The sequence below is a fragment of the Impatiens glandulifera genome, chromosome 1 (genome assembly GCF_907164915.1).
Source record: "Impatiens glandulifera chromosome 1, dImpGla2.1, whole genome shotgun sequence".
In the NCBI taxonomy this organism is placed as follows: domain Eukaryota; kingdom Viridiplantae; phylum Streptophyta; class Magnoliopsida; order Ericales; family Balsaminaceae; genus Impatiens; species Impatiens glandulifera.
In genome coordinates this window covers 16,208,788-16,233,131 of record NC_061862.1, presented here as the reverse complement: position 1 = coordinate 16,233,131, position 24,344 = coordinate 16,208,788, and the positions used below count along the sequence as shown (strand labels likewise).

At 28.8% G+C, this 24,344-nt stretch overlaps 2 protein-coding genes and 1 non-coding gene across 3 annotated transcripts; 1 reads left to right on the top strand and 2 right to left on the bottom strand.

Moving 5' to 3' along the window:
- Positions 1-1,883: 1,883 nt before the first annotated feature.
- LOC124919118 (histone H3.v1-like) lies at positions 1,884-2,461 on the bottom strand. Its single transcript, XM_047459282.1, has 2 exons — positions 2,441-2,461; positions 1,884-2,357 (listed from the first exon to the last, which is right to left on the bottom strand). Exons 1-2 carry the CDS (start codon positions 2,459-2,461, stop codon positions 1,884-1,886), a joined length of 495 nt encoding a protein of 164 aa, XP_047315238.1.
- Positions 2,462-9,348: 6,887 nt separating this feature from the next.
- LOC124920239 (monoacylglycerol lipase) lies at positions 9,349-13,558 on the bottom strand. Its single transcript, XM_047460684.1, has 7 exons — positions 12,962-13,558; positions 12,278-12,316; positions 12,074-12,144; positions 11,195-11,259; positions 10,766-10,855; positions 10,275-10,367; positions 9,349-10,011 (listed from the first exon to the last, which is right to left on the bottom strand). Exons 1-7 carry the CDS (start codon positions 13,420-13,422, stop codon positions 9,571-9,573), a joined length of 1,260 nt encoding a protein of 419 aa, XP_047316640.1. The 5' UTR covers positions 13,423-13,558; the 3' UTR covers positions 9,349-9,570.
- Positions 13,559-19,570: 6,012 nt separating this feature from the next.
- Positions 19,571-19,641, top strand: TRNAG-GCC. Its single transcript has one exon. It is a non-coding gene; the product is annotated as a tRNA-Gly (tRNA).
- The last annotated feature ends 4,703 nt before the right edge of the window (positions 19,642-24,344 follow it).

Sequence of the window (24,344 nt, the reverse complement as noted above, 5' to 3'; positions counted from 1 at the left end):
ATTATGATTATAATTGTGAGAAAATATTAATTTCCAAATAATCTCAATTAATATCTATTCTAATGTATAATTTATTTGATAGAAATGTAACAAAAAAAATAGTGTAATAATCTGTTACTCTATTTCAACCTCTATTCAATGTTTTTCATCATTAAATCAAATACAAGTGTTTTCTAATTATACCATTTATTTATCAATAATATTATTTATAACTTATTATTATATGAAAATTAAACATATTTTCACAATTACTAATATATATTATATATATAAATATATAATATTTATTTAAATAAATAAATATTTATTATAATATTATTTTATTTTATTTTTTAATTATTATTAATAAAGTGATATTATATTAATAATTAATGAGTTAATTAGTAATAATAATAATAATAATAATTTTTCAGTGTATTTTAAAAGACTGTAATATTTGTATTATTGTAAAAATCAATTTAATTTTTATTTAAAATATTTTAAATTGAAGTGAACATTATTATGTTCTTCTTACACTTAGAAAAAAATTATTAACACATTAATTATCTTTGTGTTGTTATTTATTTTTCATAAATTATCACTATTTTATTTTTATATGAACTTTATTCAAACTCTCATCACCCATATGTCTAAGTTGTGTTTGGGTGCTCCTACTTTTTTTTTATTGGTATCATTTTGAATCTTTTGAAAAACCCCCACCAAAAGTTTGTAATGTATATAGTCACTTCTTTTTACAGTTTGTGCCCATTTTGTTCTAGCTGGTTTCCCTCTACCTTGTTTTTTTTCTAGTGAAATTTGATTTTACTCTTCTTGTTTTCTAAAATTATAAATTTTTGAAAATTAATTTAATTTAACACGATTTAATATTTAAGTTGTTAAATAAATAAGTTAAGTAGTTTATACATAACCATATAAACATTATTTTTATTATATTAATAAATAAATAAATGAATAAAGTGTGCCAAAATCATTTATGGGCTATTGAAAGTTTGACTTGATACACAAAACAATTTAGATAGTGGTTTTCCATCTCGGTTAATTTTTTCTTATAAAAATGAATAGATGAATGTTTTGAAAACAAGTCTATAGTATTAGGTCACGAGTTTAATTTATATCAAAAAACCGTCTTAAGTTGAACGAACTCAGTCATGACTATAGAATTGTGCTAGTTTTCTAAACTAAAAAACACAACAATAAATAATTTCGTACTTTCATTTAGGAATGATCTTATAACTTGTTTAGACCTAAGATTCCTTGTTTTTGACCTATTTTAATTTGTGTTGCACAATTTTCATATTGATGACTTATTGCTTTTTGTTGACATTTAGGGTTATAATGTCGGTTATAAGACTGACTTTTTAAAAAGTTATTGAACATATGTAAGTTGGTGTCAAAATATGTTAGATTTTGACTATCTAGCTTGATCTATGTGTGTATATAGCCCCTAGCCAGCCAAACACACTCAAGTTAGTTGCCTCCTTGCTCCTATTATGAAACACAAATGGCCCATCTTAATTGGAATCTTATCCTTTTTAGCTCGTGGGGATACAATTTGTTGCTTTCTAGAATCCAGTATCATTTTTATTCTTAATAATATAGAAATTGTCTAAAAAGGTTTTTTTTAATAAAAAAATATTATACTTTTTTTTAAACCGATTAACGTCATTTCACTAAAAACTCAAAAGTTGGAGAAATTGTCAATTATCAAAACTAGACAAACTCTAACTTTGATTAAAAAAATCAAACGAACATAAAATATCTGATTAAAAAAAATAGAGATTACAGACAACTAAAACATACCAATACTACTACTTAACATTCTTGTTCAATTTAGCCAATATCATTTTCGCTACTTTCGGATCTCAATTTGCTACTCTCGCAGTTCACCTACTTTGCATAATCACCTGTTTGGCTCTAAGCTTCATTATTAGTGATTGAACTGTTGCATTTGATGATGACTGTTTGTGAGCATTAACCTCATTCTCTTTGATTAGTTTCGTTTTAGATGACCCAACACTAATTTGATAAAATGAATTATGTTTCAGTATTTTAGGAATTTCACATTTACTTGCACATTTATTTGCTTCGTTTTTGTATAATTTTCTTCGGTCTACTTTCAAAGTTTCATCTTCACTTTCCTCCACTTCATCTCCATCTTTAGCTCCAGTCCCTAATTCTTCCCATTTTCCTTCTTCTGATTCTTCTTCTTTTTCATCATTTGATTCTTCTTCTTGTTTCTCTAATTCTTTATCTTTCTTTTCCTTCGATTCTTCATCATTCTCATCATCTGCATCTCCATCTTTAGCTTCCTTAATCTGATTTCCTGATTCTTCAGTTTCAACTTTCTCATTTTGCTCCTGAAGTTTTAGTTTTTTTTATTGTTCTTCAATTACTTTTGACCATTTATTACTTGGATGTTCAAAAGTATTGTAGAACGCACATCTGTTTGGCCTTCATTCATACGTAATATCCATGTATGTGGGTTTGCCTCTTCTGTCAACTACTGTCATCTTTGTTGTTAAAGTGATTCTAGGATGCACTTCAATGTTTATCCTAGCATATGTGATGTGTTCGCTTTCCTCCTTTATTGGGTCCATATACAATGATTTCTCAAGAGACTAGCGAAATGGCTAAATGCTTCTGCATTGTACATATGAGCTGGAATGTTCCTTAGTTTAAATCAAATTTGGGATGTTTCTTTAGGTTTGCTGAATATGTTCATGCATTCATATCATTTTTCCAGTTTCATACCGTTTGACTCAACATATGTTGTAATAAATGATCTTTATATTTGAAAATTAATAATAAAATTTTGATCTTTTAAGTTAGATTCTTCTCATTTTTTTTAATTAAAGAATTAATTCTCACTAATTAAATAAAAAAATACGTATAAAAATTTGACATAAAATAAACTCTAGAATTATTATATATACATATATAATGTGCATAAAAAGTCAACTTAATCAATCCAAAAAAAAAATCATATTTAATCTAGTTTCAAAGGTTTTATAGAATTCTAACTAAATAATAAGTTATTCTTTCATAATTTTAAGGTCACGTTAACTTCTTAATATAAGAAGGAAAAAAACATTTATAAAATTCATACAAAATTTGTGATTTTTTCTTTAAAATATCATATTATATATGACTGGCAAAGATAAAATTAAAACAAAATATAAAAAGTTAAAGTATTTTTTTAACTTAAGGAAAACTAGCCGGTGACTCGTGGCCATCTACTTCCACTAGAAATAAAACCCATGATTTTGATCACTATGTCAACTCTTTCACAGGGTCACTATATGGGTTAAGAAAATTAAAGAATGTAAATATGTAAAGTAAGAAAGCTAGAATTAGAATTAGGGGTTAATATTTAGTTTGAACCGAACATTTAACTGAATTCAAATTTTATTTTTGGTTTTCGAATCGAGTTTTAAACTCATTCGAATTTAAATACGTTTTCGAGTCGTGATTTCAACTCGAAAACCAAACCAAAAATCGAATTCATTTTTTATTATTTATTTTAATTATATATTTTATTAGATATAATTAAATAATTATATATTAAATTATGTAAGTTGTTAGCCTTTTAAATTTATAAGACTCTAATATCTAAAGTTGGTTGATACTGAAAGTAAAAGAAAGTGCATTTGCAATAATTATAATAAAGAGTACAATTGTGTAGGTGTGTACAATATTTGGTCTAAACCGAATATTCGACCGAATTCGAAATAAACCGAATTCAGATTTCAATATTTGGTTCGATTTTTGAATTTGCTAAAAATATAAAAATTCAAAGAACCCGAATTGAGGAACTTGAATAACCCGAAACTGAACCGATGAACACCCCAGCTAGAATATAACTAATGTGTAATGAGAAGTACTCAATTGAAATTGAACATCGAATACTTACCTTCAGAAGGGATCCTATGTTACGGGATTCCTTTGTTCCGCCATAACAGGTGAAGAGCAAAATGATTTAAAAATTATATTTTTTATTTTTCAAATATGACCATTTTATCCTTTCTTGTGAAGGGACATGGAATCTCGAGATTCCTTCTATCTCACCATGTTGAATTTTTTTTTTTATATATGCCATTATATTTTCAATTTTACCTATCTTTTCAATTAGCACCATGAAGGAAAACAAGCATTGAATCCAATATTAATAACATATCCATATAAGAGTTTCAATTTATTTATTTTTGGTATATATATAAATATATAAAAACTAAAATAATTTATTTAATAATAAAGATTGAAATTAGGTGGATGAATCAAATTTACTTTATCCTTTTAAAAAATGAATAGTTATATATATATATATATATATATGTGTGATTTAGAAATATAAATAACAAAATATTAGGACTAAAAAGAGCTACCGGGCTTTTAGGCAACATTTTTATTGGGATTTCAATGCTAAAAGGTTGTGTGCTTTGGCCTAATTAAAATGTTTGTGTTTTGATTTTTGAAACATTCTTTAGAACTTTGCAGCTTTAATGAAAGTTTCTTATCGAATTTTCACTTTTAAATTTGAAGTTCTGAATTTTTTTTGGCTGTTATTTTGTTTTTTTATTCATTCTATTAGTTAGAGTTATTCAAATTACTATAATTTTATAACATTATTTCACTATTTTATTAATAACATTATTTAATTTATTATCTAAAATAAAAAATAAAATATTTTTTATTTTAAATTATTATTTTTTTATTTTATCATTATATTTTAAAGCAGTCAAAGGACTAGAGCACTGGTTATTATCTTTTAAGTGAGATAATTTGTTGGGGACATGACATGTAAATTTTTTTGAAAAATCCTATTTCATTATTCTTATTTAGGGTACATTGTTTTATTTGTATAGAACATTTTGGATTTTCTTGACAAATATAGAATAAAACAACTTGTTTTGCGGCTTTAACTAGTCAGGTTATATTAGAGCCATGAATTTCTGACCCGATACGAAAACACGATCCGATCCGAAGAAGAAAAAAAATAGGTTAGAGTTATATATTTTTTTGTTCGGGTCAAAATCAGGTCGACTCATTTAACATTATTAATAAACATGTCAAAAATCAGGTCGACCTGAAATGACCCAAAGTAGACCCGTTAATCCATTTATAATTTTTTTCCTTGTAGGATCTTGTGTTTGTCATTTCCTATTCACCCACTCATTTTTTTTTTAGAGTTTTCTATAAAGGGGTTTAAAATTTAGCTTCATTGTTCTTGTGTATTAATGTCATTTTAATATGAAATAAAGATATGTGGTATTAATTAAATCGGATTAAATCAGGTTACGTTCGAGTTTAGTCAGGTTAATCAGGTACATGTTTATATTAGAGATTTTAACCTGAATTACTAAACAAAATGAGATTCAGGTTAGTATCATTCATCTCGTTAAAACTCGACATAAATTGTCATCTGTACATTGTATTCAATATTATGCAATTTGGTATTTCATATGAAATGAAGTTACGTTTACAATTGCAATATATTACCATTGTTTTATAAAAGAAAAGTATTAAAAAATTATTACATATTTGAAGTCAACAATGAAAACACCTTGGAGGCCGGGATCATCATTGACCGTGTAATTATCATGGTGACGTGATTGTGTGGATGGCTGTGTGTAATGAAGACTCGTCTCATTTTTATATTAATTAAGAAGCATACAAATATTTAATTTTATTTTATCATAATCGGCCCAACTTTTCTTACATCATCAGTTAATATATATATACTAATTAATCCCTTAAACTAAAGGGGTGATTAATTATGATTATTGAGAATAGTACAGATTTCTTTAAAGAAAATTAATAAAATAATTGATAATAATATGTAAACAATATTAATTTCAAGTTGCAGAGTAGTATAAATATATATATATATATATATATATATAATAACACTTAATTCTAGATTTACAGGGACTAACAAGTCCGGCGTTTTGAGTAATTTGAATCTTTTGTTAGAAAAAAATGAATAGGTTGATTTAAATCAAAAATTGACCATTAACTGATATCTATATTAATAAAATTTAAAAGGTTTTGTTTCCTTTTAATTATATTTTATATTTTTTTCAATAAATAAATATTTATATATATATATATATATATATATATATATATTAATAATTATATATTAAATATATATATAACAATCTAATTAAAAATTAATTGCATAATATATTTAAAAATAAATAAATAAATTTGATTTAATTATTTGTCTCTCATTTGTATTAACATATTTTTTACTATATATATTTATTAAATTGATTTTTAATATTTTTATTTAGATTAAAATATTTTTTACTTATCTCAATATTTATTAAATAAATCATTATTTTAACTCTTTTTATTAATTTAATTTTTTAAATAAATTATATATATATATTAATAATTCTATTTTTATTAATTATTTTATAATATATAATTATATATATAATTTTAAAAATATTTTAATCTAAATATATAAATAATTTATTAAAAAATAATAATTTATATATATACTCTCTACATATCTATTATTTATATAATTACTTTTTTTATTTATTATATTTTTTTTATTTGTTATTAATTAAAATAATTAAATATATATACATCAAATTATAAATAAAATTCAACAATCCCAAATAATTTAATGGTTAAATAATTAACATTTCAAATTAAGACTAGAGTTTGAGTCTCACCTAATTTTGAATAAGATAGTGAGAAAATAATAAACACATTCAAAATATTTAAAACAAATGTTTATAAATTTTGACATTTTAACTTTTGTCAAATAGAACAAATATAAATTTAATGTGACTATTTTTTTGAATGTTGCTATTATGTTTTATCCTTTTTGTTATATTTTTTTATGTTAATTTTAAATAGTTAATTAGAATATTAGAAAATTAATATTATAAATTCATATAAAATGGGATAAAATATTTATTTATGTACTATAATTATTCAATTGTGTGATTTGTTAATTTAATTGAATAGTTATTAAAAAAATAATTTAAGATGTTATCTTGATTATTAATTTTAATTGGAAAATATATTTTTTAAATTATAATATAACGTATATATTTGATAATTTATTTAATTAATTCTTGCAATCGAATTATAATTATATATATATATATATATATATATATATATATATTATAAGTTCTATAAATAAATTATTTAAACAACTAAGTATGTTTTTAAAAAATTGTTTCAATCTCACAATAAAATTCAAATAATAAAATTATTATTATTTTATAATTTCAAACCATTAATGGTTAAAATATGTCCTACCAAATAATATATATAATGCATGTAAAGTAATATTTGGTATGTCTTACACATTATATAACATATAACTTACATAGAAACATAAATTTAAAAGAGATATAAATAATATAGTGTACTATACATATAAATTGTATAGTTATTATGATTAGTATATGATTCATAATTTTGTGTTTGGTATATGCTATAAAATATAATAAAATAATAAAAAGATAATTTTATTCTTTTAATTAATTAAATTGAAAATATGAATTTAATATTATTTTTATATAATTATTATTTAATTATTATTTTCTTAATTAATTTATTTATTTTTACAAATTATTATACTATTATTATTTAATATTTTAATTATTATATTTAATAACTAATTTAATTTTAATTAAAATATAAAAATTAATTATATTATAAACTTTAATTATATTTATTTAATTTAAATATTATTAATAATTGTAATAAAATAAAATTAATATATATAATAAAATTTTAATTAAAATATAAAAAATTATAATAGTAATAATTAATAGAATTATCATTATAATTATAAATATATTTTTTAATTATAAAATTATAGTATTGGACTATTTTAAACAAAAATATAATATTAAAATTATTATATATAATAATAATAAAATAAAATATATTTTATATAATAATATTAAAAAAAGAATAATAAGAATTAAAAATTAAATGTATAAAAAACAATATTTTATCCCTTAGTCTTTCAAGATGAACTCTTAAGTATCAAACGCTACCTAATGATTAAAAGATCATATTTAACTAGCTACCTAATGATTAAAAGATCATATTTAACTAATTTTTATTTTAACGAACAAAGGCAATCAAAATAGCAAACCCATTTTTTAACTTATTTTTGATGTAAATGTAAAATCAAACAAAGGAGTTATTTTTCGACCAATCAATATTCTCAAATTCAAAAAAAATATTCAAATAATATTCTTTTTTACATCAACTTTTATAACTTTTTAATATTACCCTATATATTTTACCAACTTATAAATTACACCATAATATTATAATATTATTTAATTATTTTAAACTTAATTATAAATTAATTATAAAAATTCAAAAATTATAATACACAAAAAAAAATACATATAAATAAGTTATATAAAAAATTTATTATAACATTAATAAATTTATGTTATATAAAAAATATATATATAAATGAATTAAATTATATAAATAAGTTTAATATAAAATATAGAATATAAATAAAAATATAAATAAATTAAAATATAAATAAATTAAAATGTAAATAACTTATATAATTTAATTATATAAATAAATTTAATATATAAATTTAATTAAATAAAAATTTAAGGACTGAAATATAAATAAAAAAAATTATACAACTGTCTACCGTATGAATGCGTGTTTGGACTTTGGAGAGAGAAATGGAGAAACGGTTGGAGACGTACGCTGTGTTTCCTTACTCAATATAATATTTTTATTTTTTAAAATAATTTATCACATGTAAAAACAATGCAATAATTTTTTTTATTTTTCACATACTACACATTTTTTATAACATTAAAACCGTATTTAACCGTTTTTAAAATATATATCTTAATAAAAAAATATTTAATTTAAAACATAAATACGTCCAAATTAGTAGACCATACACATAATTATCGGTCTCTATTAAAAAAAATCAACTTTTTTAATTAGATTACACATTTTTTTAGTCACTCAAACAAAATTCTACAAATTAAAATATTTAAATTTCAATAATAATACTTAATTTAAAAAAATAGTCCAAAATGTAAACGTAACAAATAACAAATGAGATGATGTTTTATCTATCTAAAAAAAGTAAGTCTAGTGTAAATCGAATTAAGTTTAAACCAAATATATATATATATATATAAATCATTTATGTAAAACAATAATATATTTTTAAATCAAATATAAATTTAGAACTAAAATTACATTAAAAATAACAGGAGTTTATTAATTTAAGAGTAAACTGAATAAGAGAAAATATTAGCCAATAAAAAATATATATAAAAGAAGAGACATAATTAAACATCTTATAATTATTAGATGAAAATTAAAACCAAGTTCTATTTCGATAATATTATAATTCTAAGACAAAGCCTCCCCCACTTTATACATACATTACATCGAAGAGGCTTTGTCACTGTGTTTCACCCAAAATATAATATATAAGTAAAGACAAACAAGAATATTTCTGTCTTTGTTGTTTATGTGGTAAAAACCCAAAAAAAAATATAAAATCGCAAATCATTCTTGGCCAATAAAACATTTTCAAGATTTACCAGCGGCAGCAGCAGCATTATTATTATTATTCAATCGATTCTCCATCCAATCAATGATGTCCTGAGCGATTTCTTCTCGCTCAGGCTCAAAAAGAAGATCGTGCAGGAAACCTTCGTAAAGCTTTATATCCTTGAATTCAGACGCAGCCTCTTTGTATAAATCTTGAGAGGCTAAAGGGTCTGTAACTTTGTCTGCTGTCCCGTGTAGGACAAAGAATGGGATTGTCACGGTCTTGAAGTTTCGCATCAGATGAGATGAAATTCTAAGTATTTCATGGCCTGTTCGGACCCTCACTGGTCCTGTATAGACTAATGGGTCTGAATACTTGGCCAAGAGGGCAGCTGGATCCCTTGAAACTGGAATTCCCTTTTTGTTTGCTCCTTTGAACTGGTACTTGGGGATCACAAGAGAAAATATAGGTGCCACAGCCTGCAAAATCAAATGGTCAAGAATAATATTTAGATGTTTCGGTTGATGAATTAAATTATTTGATGGTTGAGTTGTTTTTGAAATAATCAAATAACACAAGATCAACATATCTCGGCACTTGGGGCTTGTGGGTAATTTGGTAAAACACCCTTAAATAACTGATTATTTGAATTGGGATGTGAAATGGGTTATTTAAAAATCCTATTTAGAACAAACCCCGGGAAGAAATTTTTTGATTGTGAACCAAGAAAGAAGAAACTTACACCAACAATAGGATGAGATGGCTTCACACGCAAAGCTGGTGAAGTGAGAATAATTCCTTCCAGCATCTCCTCAATGTGAGGATATGTCGCTGCCTATGGACAAATAATGCAGTTCAATTAGTAAAAGATTTATAGGCAAAAGATTGTAGTAGATAAAAAATAAAAAAATAAAAAAATAAAAAATGTTGGCGTTGACAGGCCCTGGGCCCAACCAAGCTTAGTCGATGCTAAACCAAGCCAAGATTGAAAAACACATGTTTATCCTAAGGGCCTTCGATAGTCATGGGCAGTTGACAGTGTCTCGACACAAACCTGAGTTTAACTGAACCATACCTAGGATTGACTGCACCAGGCCACGAGCCCTAAAACCTTTATACCCCTATTATGGTCTTTTTACTCAAATAACCTGTTTTTTCATAGCCTACATGAAACGGGGTTATTTGAAAATAACCACCTAGTTATACAAATAACCCATCAAACAAAGGCCTTACTTTTAGAACAACAGCACCACCAGTTGAGTGACCAAAGAGAAACAATGGTGTTGCGGGTTTCTCTGACTTAATTTTCTCCAAGAAAGCACCCTGTTGAACAAAGACATTTAGAATGAAAAAATGAATCATCAAATATCAGCTCACCAATTGTAGGGCCAAAAAGACAAGGAAAGAGTCTGCATTTAAATAACAAAATCCAGGAAGATGTTAAAGTTGAAATAAAAAATGAAGTCCAGAATAGTGCATAAAGCTAGTGGAAATTTGGCTGATCATTATGCAATTAACTTCAACCCTGGGAAAAGTCTAAAGATGTGACTGTTGTGTAACGAGATGTTCATTTCAACCCACAACAACATACAAACTTCATTCTAGTTGAAAAAAATGTGCATAAAAACCTCTTATGAACCAGATAAAAGCAGCATAACTTACAGTGTCAGCAACAACATGATCAAGTGAAGGCACATATCCATGCAGTCCATCACTCCCACCATGACCTAAGAAGTCAATAATAAATTACTATAAAGATAATACAATAAGAATATTTCTAATGGTTGGTTCCCTTCAAAATACACAGCCTAGAAAAACGGGATATGAAACTGTCGCATGTTATTATATTCCACAAGGCCAATGGATAATTTAATGTGATTATTTAATGTTATTTTGGGTTTGGGTATTGTAACCCACTTAAGATATTAGAGAATGGGTATATTGTGGGTAAGGAATAGAGTTAGGGTAGGGTGAAAAGTGAAAATTGAAGCTAAAAGGCTATTCTCTCCTTCCTTTAATCTAAGTCTCACCTATTTTCGTTGACATGTTTTTGTTTCCCATATAACAACATTCAAGTTTTACCCAATGATTTGAAACAAAAGGTAATCAGAATCATCATTTTAGAATCTATGAACTTTGGTTGTTGAAAGAATTAGACATATATCATACCATCAATCAATTTCATAAACAAGCAAGTGAATCCTTCAAAAATCAGATCCCAGTTTAAATTGTTTTAGCTCCTTGAACTTGGACACTTATTATTTTTTCTTTTGACACTGTCTTCTCGTATGATGCCTTTTTTTTAGAAAACCATTGATGCCTTATTCTTTTGCTCTTTTACTGAAAATATAAACTACAATCATCAAAAACACGCACCCAAATTGTCTCAAAAGGCACAACCCCTAAACAGTCGATCACTATTGGAAATAATACCATTTTACATGTCAGTGATCAGTTTGATGTTGTTACTTGCACAAAATTTATTATCATGTAAATGTAGAACCATTAAACTATAGATAAATATTTAGCAGGTGAAGTTACCTATCCAATCCATTGCATAGACTCCAAAGTTGCAAGAAGTTAGATGTTTTGCAAAATGAGCATATCTCCCACTGCAATGTATATATATAGATACTAATTTTAGAAATGCTGTTATAAAAGAAAGGAATGTATCTAAACTTTAGTTAAAACACATACGAAGAAACAAAAAATGAATTATCAAAGAGAATCTAAGTCATGCATTACCTGTGTTCGTTCAACCCATGTAAAATTACTATAATCCCCCTGTCATTACAGAGCAAAGAAATAAATTAGAAAATCAAGTGTGGTATCTACTCTCAATAAACATGCACAAATCAATTCCAAAACAGAAAAATTTACAGTCTTGAATCTGAAATAACATGAATTATAAAGACAAATCAGAATGAACATCACCATAATAAGATAATTTTTACAGTTTGCTTCTCATTCTGTCTACCTTCTATAGTCAATGTTGCATTTAGAGGCATTGGTGTAGTTAACTTGAAGATGCATAGAATCAAACAATAAAGAATGGGTGGCAGACACAAGCAAGACAAGTTTATTGATTCCTAACTTGTAACAACACATGGATCATGAGAATGTTAATAAATGAAGAAGACAGTAACTCCAGTTTGATGATCTCTCCTATCAAGCTACTATTATAAGATAACAAAAGTCTAAACTAAACAGAGAATGAAACAACAGTCCAATACCAAATGAATTTCTAGATTATCATTTGAGTTGGAAATGTCAAGGCATGATGTGGTTTAATAAAAATAATAATAATAAACTAAGAACAAGATCCTATATGCATAGGGAAAATCAAATGAAATTCCAATACAGTAATGATGATAATTTAATTTCAAACCCTAAATAATAATAAATAAAAAATGTGTTGAAGTAACAAACCTAACTTCTCCGGAGACAGGAAACCAGGAACGGCAAAATAAGGCGTTTCTTTTAACTCCAAAGAACAAAGAGGTGCTCCATTCGCACTGAATGATTCCATCATCGGTTTCCACTACCATCTGTAAGGCCTCAGCGAGGGCTCGACGCCTTAAAGTATCTTCTTCCTCTCTCTTTAGAACAGGTCTCCGTTTAAAGGAAGACGATGAGGATGAGGATGAGGATGTGGATGTGGATGTGGGAGAAAGAGGTTGAGAAGATGAAGAGGAGGATGATAGAAGAGAAAGCGATAATAGTCGGCTTTGTCGAAGGAGGAGAAGGAACCAAAGGAAAATCGATTGTATGAAGATGAATACACGACGTAGAGATCGGTATGAGAGGAAGGATCGTCTGAAGTTTTGAAAGACCGGAATGATCCGACTGCTGGCGCCGGATGTAAGTTCTTCCATCTGAACCGCTTCCATTTGAGAGAAAGCGGAGAAATGGAAGATGGTAATGAAAATGGCGATCAAAGAGTACAAATAAGATTTCAGAGAGAGAGAGAGAGATTGGAGAGAGATATCTGGTGGAGGAGAGAGCTTCCTCTCTCGTCTCTATAACTTGGAATTAACGCGCAGCTTTATTGACCCTGAAATTTAATCAATTTATTTATTTATTTATTCATTCTGTCTGGTTCTAATATAGTTAAATATCAATTCATTGTAATAAATAGATAATGCTTTCTTTCTTTCTATGTATATAATAAGAAAATATATTATGTCCAAATCTTATAAAATATTAAAACATGTTTATCACTAGTTACTAATTCAATTTAATGTTAATTTATAACGCTTTCCGCCTGTCAAAAAACTGATTTGTTCTAAGCTATTTTATATTATTTTCATTTGTACTTGTGATTAGACATTGTTTTATTAAGGAAATTTTATTTATTTAACTTGGAATTAAAATATAAAGTCTCTTTAATATTATGATTTAAAATAAGTATTTGTGTTTAACTTATTTTATAGAATAAATTTTGATTTAAAAATATATATTTTAACTTGAATCTAAATTTTATAAATAAAATATAATAAATTGTATCTCATGACATGAGATTGTTACTAGCTTTATTTTTTATTTTAAAAAATATATATGTATATTAAAAATTGCTTAAGTGTAACAAAAAAAATTGACATGAAAATAAATAAATAAGTTACTAAATATGTTATCGAGCGTTTAAGTTCTCGAGAAAAATGATGAACTTCCGACGGACTTTATTTGCTTTTCGATTTGCTTTTCGAAAAGAGTATTAAAAATGATATAATAATATCATTATGAATTACACGCATTGAACAAATACTTCATTAAAAATTTAACGATTTATCTTCAATCTGATAATTCATCAAAAAAACAATTGATATGCTAACTAAAATATACAGGTTTGTGATCCTATCAACTGTATTAGTCCAAATTTCTCCGCAACTATCCTCCAAAGACTCGAGCATCACCCATTGAATTACTATATTTATTTTATGATTTTAAAAAAAAATTATTGTAAAAGTAAAAATGACATTATAATTTATTACAAAAAATAAAATCTTATTTTGTTTAACAAAAAGTATATTTTAGTACAATTTATTTATTTAGAATTTATTTTTTCAACAATTTATATAAGATTATACACATAAGATTGTTAAAATTTCAAATTGATTTTTAAAATCTTACGATTTTATAATTTTGAAAAATGTTAACAAGTATAATTTTAAATAAATAGGTAAATTTTTAAATTTATGATAATAATATTTTTAAAATTTTACAAGTTTATAAATAATTTCGATTTTACGATTTTATTATATTTTACATTAAAAAATAATTATTTTTTATTCAAATAAATTAATATAATTAATTTTCTAAAAATAAATTCTTATAATGTTATTTTTAAAACAATTTTATATTTAAATATATATAAAAAAATTAGTTAAGTATAAAATAATTATTTATATATAACTAATATTTTTTAAATTAAACTCAAAATTTAAAAAATTTACCAATTTTAAGTTCTAATTAATATATTCACAATGCCCCCATATGGTTACATACTAACAAAAATATTATAGCACCACTTATCTTAAAGCCCTCTCAAAGCGTTCAGATCATCAGCATTATATTAAACGAAAACAATTGTCAAAATAATATTTCTAAACTACAATTCTGATGTTTTAAAAAATGCTGATGTTTTAATATAATGCTGATGTTTTAAAAAAATACAATTCTAAGAACAAAAAAGAGAAATCTGAAATCAAAAATAACATTAACAAATTCAAGAATGTAAAATATTCAAATATTCAGTAACAAATTCAACCAACACATGTCTATGTAAACAAATGCTGCAAATCACAAGCAGCAATGGATTCAAGCAAGCTTGTGTGAGGAACACCAAATACATCCAAATATGTCGTCAAAGGATTCATTGCCTCAAATACCTAAACAAGTTCATTAACATCGTGCCGAGACTTGTCGTATATAACTATAGTTTTGTCATTCTCGGGCTTAACAAATGGATTCTCCATTTCTTTAGTCGTACCTCCTCCAGCAATTACAAACCCCATAAGATCCAGTTTGTAAGCCGGGATGAATTCCCCTGCAAATATAAAGGTGTAACTGTCGAACAGTTTCGGCAGCTGAAAGAAAATACAAAACATTTTTAGTAATCATGGAGAATTGAATATCATATGGAGGAGGAGTAGGAATAAGACAAAACTTACATTGTTCAAATACCGCATTCTGCCAGCTCTTGGACCGCCCACAGTCCCATGATTATCTCGCTGCACCTCGTACGGTTCCTCGTCCACGTAACAGTTAGCTCTGATTGATGATTTTATCCCTATACAAAGCAATTGATATTTTTAATTTCATATATGTGAAAATGAATATTGAGTTAAGAGTAAAGAGTTAAGAATAACAGAGTCTCACAATCAATGGTAAGGACCCAACTCCCGTTCAATATTGCCTTCAATACTTTAATAGTGCGACCGCATCCACCATTAGCATCGGTGGATGCTATGACGTGGGTCACATCGTCTCGCCACCTCATTGTCACTGTGGCACCACATGTGTTAGCATATTGTTGCATCAAGTCCTGTTTAAGAACAATCATAAATATTTAAAATAAACAGGATGAAAACTTAAAAAATATGGGAAAAAAGGGATATATGTGAAGAATAGTACTATATCTTCACTTGTTAATTGATTTGGGCATAAAATCCAGTCTTTGCCAAAGTTTTGGACGGATGCTTATGCGGTTGCCTACACATGCATGAAAAAAAACAGTCTTTGTTAGTATTTACTAGGGTTTCATGGAAATAATATCCTAAGCCCTAACACTATGTAAGTTTTCCTAAATACGATGGATTTTCATTGAACGTGACATTTTGAGAGTAGGGTTTCCTAAAGATTAACGAGATAACGATATCACATAACATAATCTAGGATTTAGTGGTTTCATAATCCTAAATTTGAAAAGTTACTATTTAGGAGTACGTACCATTGTGGAGACGTGAAGATGTTGCTTCTGGTCTGGTCGACGGGGAGCCGGTTGCGAATCGCCGTGAAAGAAGGCAGGAAGAGAGAGAGATGAATCGGGCGGAAATGATTATAAAATAATCATATTAGGGTGTATATATATTCATGGAACCTGGGCGAACAAGTCTTCTTTCGAAAAGCGACTATTCATTCAATTTCACATGACACCTGGACCAGGGGTGAATAATTGTTCTCTCGAAAAACGACTATTCAATCCGTTTTACATGGAACATGGTCTAGGCGAACAAATATTCTCTCACAAGGCGTCTATTCATTCCATTGAATCTGGGCAAAAGGGTATTCTCTATGAAAATCAATTAATTGAAGCGAATAAGTCTTCGCTCCTGAGCGTCTCCCCGCAAAAAAAAAAATTAAAATTAATATAAAAAATAAAGAGTGAAGTAATTGAAGCGAATATTTGTTCGGTTGCTGCATGTGATTTTTAATAAATTGAATTAATATTTAAAGAATGAAAATCTAAAATTCATGTTAATTTTGGTCTTCACATACACGGGTAAGTGTATTTACATGACAGGCAAGCGGTCTTCTCATGGGAGGGAAGGGGGTTTTACATGAACGTCAGGCTAAAAATAATTGAAACGAAGAAATCTTCGTTTTCAATCGTCTCCTCGTAAAAAAAATAAAAAAAATTAGAGTGAAGTAATTAAAGCGAATATTTGTTCGTGTCCTGCATGTCATTTTTAATTAATTGAATTAATATTTAATAAACGGAAATATAAAATTAATAATAAAAAAAAAGTGTAGTAATTGAAGCGAAGATTGTTCGGTTGTTGCATGTGATTTTTAATAAAATTGAATTAATATTTAAAGAATGAAAATATAAAAATAATGTTAATTTTGGTTTTTACATACACGGGTAAGTGTATTTACATGACAGGCAAGCGGTCTTCTCATGGGTGGGTTGGGGGGTTTACATGAGGTTTTATTAAAATTAATTGAAGCGAATATATCTTCGCTCCTCAGCGTCTCCCCGCAAAAAAAATTAAATAAAAAAATAAAAAATAAGAGTGAAGTAATTAAAGCGAATATTTGTTCGTTTCATGCATGTCATTTTTAATAAATTGAATTAATATTTAATAAACGTAAATATAAAATCCATGAAATTTGGGTCTTTACATAGACGGGTAAGTGTATTTACATGAAAGGCAAGTTGTCTTCTCATGGCTGGGTATGGGGGGTTTACATGAGAGTCAGGGCTCCTAGGCGTGGAAATCTTCGCTCCCATCGCTTCTCACCCTTCCCTCTGACACGGTGCCCGGAGCGAAGATATCTTATCCGGGTTTCATATGAATATTATATTATTTCCTGGCGTTAACAAGCGCTGCCGTTAACGGCGTCTGGTGTGAACCTGGAATGAAACCCGGATTCCGGATTCTCCCTTCCTCCGTCTCCTACCCAGATTGATTTATTATTATAATAATAATGCTGCAATTTGATTGGTCCGCAACAGGGGAACACGGGAATCGGTAGCAGAGGATCTGATTTGGGTGCAATGATATTGTTATGTCCTTAAACTTTTAATCTTAATTTCAAAATATCACAATTTTAACCATATTCTAGAAATATATATATATATATATATATATATATATATATATATGAGTTTTCGTCAATATATTTAATCATAATTTACCCATCAATAAGTAACACACTCCTAAATAAAATAAAAAACAAGAAATTCAAGATAAATACCTTATTATGTACCACCAAATTTCTCCGTTTTTACTCCAAAATATGAAAATACTTATCAGAATGTCACGATTGATTAGAGCTACTGAATCATTGAATGAACAAAACCAAGACAATCAGACTGGGAGAAGGAATTAAAGAAAACATACACCCACATGACTAAATGATCGTATTGTTAACTAATGTTGGCATTTTAAAAGTACTCGTTCAAAATATAATCCTCCTTTTATAATAGTGTAAATAATTCATTTGAACCTTTTAATTTAAAGTAGGGGAGCTTGAATAAGGACTGGGTTCAAACAATGAACACGGAATTATTAGATCTTAAACAAAATAATACATGAGAAATCACTGAGTTACTCAAACATAATAAACCTATTGGTTGTTGTTGAACATACAACACAAATATGATGTAAAATATCTCATGTATGGATATTCAATAAAGGGAAAACTGATGTTATCCAGCAAGCATAAAAAACCAAATAGATACATCAACTATTGAAAAAATAGCAGATAGAAGGCTGCCTAGTCAGTTTACAATTCCAGACAACAATTTGTTTTCTTTTTCAATAAATAGAATTATTTGTGACATAATCATTTAGCCACTCTTTCTCCCTGCATGTTTTATATCTCCACTGTTCTAGTTTGAGGATTTTTTTTTACATTAGGAGGATTGATTACTAATCTCATTTTCTTCAGATTGAGGAGGCTCATGAGATGTCTCAGAATCAGCTCCAGTTTTTGTTTCAACAAAATCTGGATGATAAAACTCATCTGAAACAGAAAATGGAACTGATTGATTTTGCCTAAATTCTGAAATGAATGATTTTGTTTGTCAAAATTAGAAAATGTTTGTTTATCCCATCTTCCCTAATTGAGTTATTAACTGTTGCAAAAAACAACTGGCAAGGAACAACTGTTAATACTTTTGCGCATATCACTTTATTTCTCTGTTCTAATCCATTAAATTCATAGGATTAAGTTTCTAATATATCAATGTTATTCTTTACAAATTATCACCCTTCCTAATAAAATCACCAGCTAAAAAAGTATTAACTCTACACCTTTTAATATATCCATGTGGGAATTTATCACTATTCAAGCACCATTTATAAAAAAAAAACAAATTTTCTTGATAAACATAATGATATGTTTGGAACAAACCCTAGTTTTCCAAAATCAATGAAAATAAAAGAGTTGTATATACCTAAATATATAAAAAAAAAAAGATTCATTTTTCTAACAAATAATCTAACTTTATTGGTGCAATAGAAATTGGCCACTTTAAAAAAAACAAGTAACCCCAAGTATATTAGACGCCTTAAAATGATATTTATATAAGCACCAGTGGTCTAGTGGTAGAATAGTACCCTGCCACGGTACAGACCCGGGTTCAATTCCCGGCTGGTGCAATTACTTTTGTCCTTATTTTTAATCTAAATCTCAAAATGCCACAATTTTAACCCCTTTATAAAGTTATATGACTTTTGATCAATAACTTAATAAAAACACAAAACAAAGAATTATAGAGAAATGCCTTACCATGTCGTCCCTCCAAGCTCCTCACCGGGCCTTCACTATCACAATAACCTTAATGTCCCTTACATACATGCTCACACTAATTCTTAGCGACTTAGCCTATATCGATATGGGGAATTTATCAGTTATCACTATGCATGCAAGATTATTACACCTTATAACTTGGTTAAATTCCATCAAGGATAAAAAGACCAAAAAGATACATAAACTATTGAAAAAATAGCAGATAGATATATAACAAAAATACCTTACCAGTTACCATGTCCCTTCAAGCTCCTTCCTCCTCCCACTCTCGAGTCTACTTGAAAACTCTCCAAGACTTCAAGCAGTTTCCAAACATTCCATTCATGTTTGGTGACTGGTACCTGTTTTCTGTACCCAACATATCTGATCATGATAAAACTGGTTTTCTTTATAAGTTTATGTATAACAATGTTAGACACATCAAACAAAAAATACACATCCCTCAATAAAGACAAGAAAATACATGTTGTGTTTTTAATAATGAAAGAAGCTAGAAAATAAAAGGAAAAAGTGATAGTCCAATTATGAACAACCAAATAAGCCTTGATCTGACATAATGATTGGGGAATTCATAGTACCCTTCCTAATAAAACCTATACTAAATGTCAACATAAAATTTTCAGACAGGTAGTTAAGGAATTCATCCACCTCTTCCTTCTGATGATTCTCAATACCACTATACCAGCAAATATCAAATTCATATCCAAATTCGTCATACATGTGCATACAACAAAAGAATAAATCATTTCTTGCATAGTCAACGATGTTAAGAGATCCTCCGAAAAGATATGTATTCTTAGACGCTAATCTAATACCAGGACTTTTGTTTGCTGTCTGATTATAAACATTGCTTCATAACTAATTTGTTGAGATTCAAATTAGTTCAAGTTGTATCCCTGTAGCTAAATCAGAATTGTGTTACATCTCCAGTTTCATCACACTATAATGCAGGCACCATTATTATACAAACAAACAAATCAAGGGAGAGATGAGGGAAAACATATTATGTCGAGATGTCTTTTGCAAGATTTTATTCCATGAATGCAGAGTTATAGGAAGATATACAAACTACCATCTGCTACGGATTTCAAGTATTAGACTCTAAATTAATCAAATGCGTTGCCCTAAACTCTACGTAACCTCAAAATATTGGCGTCAAAACTGAGATTCTTCATTCAAACTCACCGGATAAACAAACTACCATCTGCGACGGATTTCAACTATTCGAACTCCAAACTAATCAAATATGATGTGCTAAACACTAAGTAACCTTAAATTATTGACGTCAAAACTGAGATTCTTCATTCAAACTTACCGGATAATATAGAAACTTCATTTTCGGTCGGTTCTCTGCCTGGCCGGACTTACCATTCCCGACGAATCCAACGACAGAGCATAATGGTGGAAACACCGGTGCTTCCGTCACCGTAATCGGAATATTCCATTGAGGAGAAGGCTGAATAAGACGGCAATGAATAGACTGAGAGCATTTCAATAACAGCTTCTTCCATTTCTGCAAGTTTCTCTCTCTGAATGGAGTAGGGAAATTTGATCACAGAAGTCTTATTTAAAATATAACCTAACTTAACAAATATTTCAAAAACTAACATTTTTTTTAAAAAAATTTAACCATTTTACTCTTAATATATATATATTTTTTATTTCCCTTTTTTTTTCTTTTCCCTCTCGTTTCCCCATTTCTTAGTTCTTCTTTCTCTCTTCTCCACGGGCGACGCGACCGTTTCTATCCCTCCCCGACTCCCTGCGAGCCCCAACTCCAGTAACATCGCCGCACCACGAGACCACAACGATAGCAAGGCAAGGCGACTCCATCGAAATGAGTATGTTCTTTATATGTTTGGTATTAACTGAAATGTTTGTTATTAGCTGAAATATAAAGACGCAGAGTACCATCAGCGTCCACGCGTAAATTGCAGTCTGCGTTCCACGCAAATTGCACCTTGCGTCCACACGCAAATTGCACATTGCGTCCACACGCAAATTGCACATTGCGTCCACACGCAAATTGCATCTTGCGTCCACACGCAAAATTGTAATTTGCGTGGGACGCAAAGTTGCAACACATTGTATTTTCCACTCCACTCACTTTTGTCAATTTCTATCAATTATAGATCACAATTTATTTGTTAGTTGTTTTGTCCTCTATGATGGAGAGTGGAAAGTTGATGATGATGGTGTTACTTCATTTGTCTCAAATTCATGTGTGGGTGTGACTCTATCCAAAAATATTACATATGACGAATTAACTAACATTGTCTATGATGTTATTCGTGCGGACAGATTAAAATAGGATTTAGTGTGAACAGAGTCAAGTATAATATGGTTTTGACAAATGCTCATCCTACTGTTTTTCAGGCTAGATAGGGATGTGATGTTCTATCTAAAAGAAATTTAGAATTCACTCCCCCAACTTCGCACTCCTTTGTGTGTCTCTTTAGTAGACAAGTCACTAATTCACACCCAACTCAAGAAAGAAAAAAATATCAGGAGAGGAAGAGGTTCTTGATCTTGACGAATTCCCTATATTTGAGTAGGATGTATTCCAAAGTTAAAATGACATATTAGTAAACCATGTAGATGAATGAGAACAAGGCCCTAGTTTGCGTCCGAGTGAATTGGTTGCTAGTGTCGTCGCTCCTTCTATTGCAGCCCAGGAACCAATCACTTCCCAAATGAGGAAAACATCTAGCCATAGTGAGTGGCTTAATTCATATGAACCAATCGAGGTTGAAACACCTGCTCAATTAACCCTTGAAAACAGATTGGAAGTGAGTTCGTTTTTTAAAGACAAAAAAGAACTTTAATTGAAGTTGCATAGACATGCGATGTCTAATCATTTTGAATTCAAAATGGATAAGTCAACAAAAGATATTTGGTTTGTGAAATGTGTGAATGAGAACTACAAATGGAGATTGCGTGGGATGCAATCAACCTTCTTCATCTTGCATGGCACGCAATCAACCTTCTTCGTCTTGGCCATCTCTACCTTCCTTTTCTTGGCCAACTCCTTCTTCTTGGTCAAATCCTTCTTCTCCTCCTCCTTCCCCAACTCAACCTCCTTCTTCTCCTCCTCCTTACTCAACTCAGCCTCCTTCCTCTTGTTGGCTAACTCCTTCAGCCTCTCCTTCCTCTCCTCCTTCTTCGTCTTGACCAAATCATCATCCTCCTTATTCACACCCTCCTTCTTCCCATCCTCCTTCTTCGTCTTGGCTAAATCATCATCCTCCTTCTTCCCATCCTCATTCTACATTAAATTAACATTCTTTTGTTCCTTTATTTCCCCCAATAATGTGATTATAAGATGTTGATTCTTTTTAATGAGTTTCATTTCAGTTTTAAGCTACTTTACATCCTCTATCAACTCATCAAGTTTGGCATCAGTATGGGCTTCAAACACTCGATTGGGTGCATCACTAGATTTAGAATTGTCTTCAATAGTTTGGGGAGTTTTCGTAGAAGGGACTAGCCGAGATGACCGAGGGGTGTCTTTGCTAGTTTTCAAGGTTAATGAGTTGGGGACTAATAAGTCTCCTCTTCTTGATCGGCAGTTTGGTAGTCCTTTCATCTTAATTATTTCTCTTCCTTCCATCCAATTAAAAGAATTCATCATAAATGTTGTCTCACATATCTTTAAAGTCCTCCCTAGAGTACCGCCTCTTCTCCTCCTCAGACTCATCAATTTGGTGAAAATATTGCACTCCTGGAGGGCAGTGTCTACCTCCTAGACGGAATAACTCCTAAAGCATGTATAGAGCAATATCCTTGGGCATGTAGGCTCTGGTCGCACCGTCCTTTCCATAGATTTGGGGACAAATGTCTTGATAACTCATAGGTCCACACTTGGAAGGTTAGTGCGAACCCATGTACAATATAAGCGACATCACAAACGCCTTTCCCCTTCCAAGTTTTCCTTTTGGCGAGATATACCTCCTGAAAGTGTTTTATATCTTTGTCAATACCCTTCAGGATTGCTCTAAAAGACATCTTTCCCCATGGAAATTGGAGGAACATCTCCATGTCCTCCACCATGCGGAAGATTTCCATACTTACCATCCTCTTATTATTAGCTGCGAAGAGGTACTTGTAAATAAGGTATATGAGCCTCATCTTCCATGCATCATCCTTATCAGAGCATTGAAGGAAACATGTTTCAACCTATGTCACTCAAACCATCATTTTACCACTAAAATATTTTTGGACCAAGGTGGACATTCTTCACCTTGCTTGTTTTTCACCAAAGGAAATCTGCCAAAGTTGAGTCATGTCATCAAGGCATAATCATTCATGCCCCAACAGACCTCCTCACCATTGTCTAGGAACCTTATCTCCTTCGAATTTTAGTTGATTTTCCTGATCAACATCTGATGGAGTATTGTTTCTGAGAAAAATATTGTCGGGGCTTTGAATAGATGCTGGAATTGGGTCTACAAAGCCCTATCCAAAAGATCAAAGTGAGTAAATCTCTCTTTTATCCTTGTCAAGCTGGTGTTAGTGGATTTCCATGAAACACGACCAACAAAATTATTAATAA